General features: G+C 31.3%; 1 protein-coding gene across 1 annotated transcript in view; it reads left to right on the top strand.

Moving 5' to 3' along the window:
* Window positions 1-2,308, top strand: part of LOC106474180 (proclotting enzyme-like) — a 22,462-nt gene that overhangs the window by 12,701 nt on the left and 7,453 nt on the right. Inside the window, exons 5-6 of the mRNA XM_022402542.1 lie at window positions 480-553; window positions 1,524-1,639. Of these exons, the coding sequence (XP_022258250.1) occupies window positions 480-553; window positions 1,524-1,639 (190 nt within the window). The remainder of the gene's footprint in view (window positions 1-479; window positions 554-1,523; window positions 1,640-2,308) is intronic.

Below are 2,308 nucleotides of genomic sequence, written 5' to 3'. Positions count from 1 at the left end.
ATTCTACATCATGAGTTTACTGTATCCCCATTTGTATTCTACATCATGAGTTTACTGTATCCCCATTTGTATTCTACATTATGAGTTTACTGTATCCCCATTTGTATTCTACATCATGAGTTTACTGTACTCCAATTTGTATTCTACATCATGAGTTTACTGTATCCCCATTTGTATTCTACATCATGAGTTTACTGTACTCCAATTTGTATCCTACATCATGAGTTTACTGTACCCCCATTTGTATCCTACATCATGAGTTTACTGTTAGTTTGGATATAACTTTCTACTGAAATCTGTTATCTAAGAAGGCAGTTCTAAGGAAGTGTGTTATTAATGATATACTTTATAGTATTTCAATATGTCTAATAATGCTGTTTACAAAATAGTTTATAATCCTAAATAATTTAAAAGTGAAAATTCATTCGTGTCAAATAATATTTGTAATATTCAGTAATTTGTTATCTTGTTTACTCTAGCATGTGGAGTAGGAGAAAGGGTTTCTAGGATTGTTGGTGGTTTCGAAACCAGCCCTGGACAGTGGCCTTGGATGGTATAACACTTAAAATATGTTACTCCAGAGTTGCTAAAAATGGTGTTACGTTTATTCGGCCAGCATTAAGTAACAATCTAACCCTAACCATATATATGTTAGTGAATGTTACTTATATAAATTCGTATACCTATTTTAACGTATTTCATATTTCAATCGATGTAATTAACCTTTGTGAACCATTTTAGGTTTTTCTTGTTTAATTTGATTTATATTGTAGTTATGTTTTAATACTATTGGGCCTTACTTTTTTGACAGGTTTTATGGTCTAGTCCCAAAGAATCGTCACAAAATCCTGCTTCAGTTGTTACTAACTAACCTATTTCACACCTAAAATCCTGCTTCAGTTGTTACTAACTAACCTATTTCACACCTAAAATCCTACTTCAGTTGTTACTAACTAACCTATTTCACACCTAAAATCCTACTTCAGTTGTTACTAACTAACCTATTTCACACCTAAAATCCTGCTTCAGTTGTTACTAACTAACTTATTTCACACCTAAAATCCTGCTTCAGTAGTTACTAACCTATTTCACACCTAAAATCCTGCTTCAGTTGTTACTAACTAACTTATTTCACACCTAAAATCCTGCTTCAGTTGTTACTAACTAACTTATTTCACACCTAAAATCCTGCTTCAGTTGTTACTAACTTATTTCACACCTAAAACCCTGCTTCAGTTGTTATAACTAACCTATTTCACACCTTACTTAATTTCAGTTAAATTGTAACTTGTATTGTTTAGTAAAATAATTTAAAAATTAAAATTGTTTAGAGAAATAGTGATGTTTCATCTCCAATAGATTTATAACGAATAGAAAATATAATTAATATATATTATTACTTTATGCTATTGTAGGTGAAAGAAAATTAGTAACCTAAAAGAACAAAAAATAAAAGCAGAGTGTTTTATCAATTAATTAAAATAAACATGATATAATAGAATAATTGTTTCTTTATGAGAAAGGTGGCAATATTTTTACGTACAAGAAGTTCAGAAAAGTTTTGGTGTGGTGGCGCTCTAATCGACGATCGTGTTGTTTTGACAGCAGGGCATTGTTTATCTCATCCTTTGGGTTACAGGTAAGGTTGTTTGTAGTGTTAGGAGAGCACAGACAAATTATTATTTATATATACTACTTTGGTTTTGAAAATTGATATTAACACTGAGACCTAATATCTTAATGTTAGTAGCTTTATTTGGCAAAAACTGCTCCTATATTAAAATTGAAATTAACATTTTTAGTCGCGGTTGTGAATGTAGCAGATCAGACAAAATAGAGACATTTGAAATTCATTTAGAATTTTTTATCAGATTCTGAAGATAATCGTTTGGTAATATAGGTTATAGAAAATATTTCACTACTATTTCAGTAATGCTTTTAAATGTTTAACCCATAACTTTCTCCAGGAAACGGTACAAAGTTATGTCCACAGCACCAAAATGGTTCTAAAATATTGTTACGTCTCCGTTTGTTAATTAATTTTCCGCAACTTCGTTCCGACGAAACTTTAGCGACACAAGTCCTTACTTAATAAAACTGGTTTATTCTTTCCGACTATAACTTTACGATACAGTTAATTTCAACATTCGCGCTAAAACAAACACTATAACGAACGAACGTTAACTTCAACAATACCCTGTGACTGCAGATCAATTACTCACTACCTACACACATTGTTACGTCACGCCGTGACCATCTTATATATACCAGACTACCCTATATCTAGTAATCTCCCGACAATTCACGA

The sequence above is a fragment of the Limulus polyphemus genome, unplaced genomic scaffold (assembly GCF_000517525.1).
Source record: "Limulus polyphemus unplaced genomic scaffold, Limulus_polyphemus-2.1.2 Scaffold6920, whole genome shotgun sequence".
In the NCBI taxonomy this organism is placed as follows: Eukaryota; Metazoa; Arthropoda; class Merostomata; order Xiphosura; family Limulidae; genus Limulus; species Limulus polyphemus.
Note: the sequence above shows the minus strand (reverse complement) of the source record. Positions and strands in the feature narration are given on the sequence as shown.